This window comes from Perkinsus marinus (genome assembly GCF_000006405.1).
Source record: "Perkinsus marinus ATCC 50983 genomic scaffold scf_1104296951136, whole genome shotgun sequence".
NCBI lineage: Eukaryota > Perkinsozoa > Perkinsida > Perkinsidae > Perkinsus > Perkinsus marinus.
This window is the reverse complement of record NW_003209396.1, coordinates 1-905: the sequence shown is the minus strand read 5'-3', so window position 1 is coordinate 905 and position 905 is coordinate 1. Positions and strand designations below refer to the sequence as shown.

Below are 905 nucleotides of genomic sequence, written 5' to 3'. Positions count from 1 at the left end.
GGCAGAATTTCCGAGGCTCGAATTCTTCAAGATCTGGCCGGGAAAAGAGTAACGTTGCCGCTGAAGTGCTCCCAACAACAAAGTTAGCAGATATAACCGATACACTACTAGACAGGATGCTCTTCACTATCCCAGCTGCTTTCTTCTCTACCTTGGCTGTCGGAGAAAAACTCTGGAAGGACATTAATCAATAAAATCACACCAAAACTAGTAGTAATAATAACCCTCTGTATTGAAGTATACTACTCAAGAGCATCATAAGATAGCAGTGACTGAAACTACCATCATATCCATTATCATGTGCGGCTATTGCTTATCATCGATTAGCCTCCATTACTGCTGCTGGTATACTAACCTTGACGATCTCATCGTCATCGAGCCACAGTGTAACTTGATCACCATCTAAGATATGTACACCACTGACCACCAGAATAGCTCATTCGGTCATCCTCAACCTACTCTTTAAGAGTTTGCTTGCCTCCTTGACGTATCTTTGAGGGAGCTCTTGTTGATTGAACTGATCATCTTGGACGAAGAATACCTTCTCATCATTATCCCAGTAAAGGATCTGGCAGGCTTGCTTCTCAATCTTCACAACTAAGGTATACATGATGAACTACCACAACACCACAAGTAAGATACTACCATTAAACTTAGCTGTAGTACTGCCCTTCCATCTCTCTGGCTTGTTAGAGGTTAGGTTAGTATACTCGAGCTGATAGAGAATAATTACTACATCATAGTAACCAGTATTAATACGAGTCCAATTACCGAAACATGTGCTGCTTGTCTGCCTTGCTTTACTTGTCTAACATTGTTGATTTCCCAATACTCAGCAGGGCCATCCTCCTTTCACTTCTGCTTTATAATAGAACCCTTATCGATCTCGTTAGCTGGGGTAACAA

At 41.7% G+C, this 905-nt stretch overlaps 1 protein-coding gene across 1 annotated transcript; it reads right to left on the bottom strand.

The window, feature by feature from the left end:
- Nucleotides 1-316: 316 nt before the first annotated feature.
- Pmar_PMAR010530 (elongation factor, putative) lies at nucleotides 317-610 on the bottom strand (the record flags this gene model as incomplete). The annotated part of the gene is made up of 2 exons (XM_002777712.1): nucleotides 317-402; nucleotides 460-610. The coding sequence occupies 2 exons, from the start codon at nucleotides 608-610 to the stop codon at nucleotides 317-319; spliced, it is 237 nt and encodes a 78-aa protein (XP_002777758.1).
- Nucleotides 611-905: the final 295 nt, after the last annotated feature.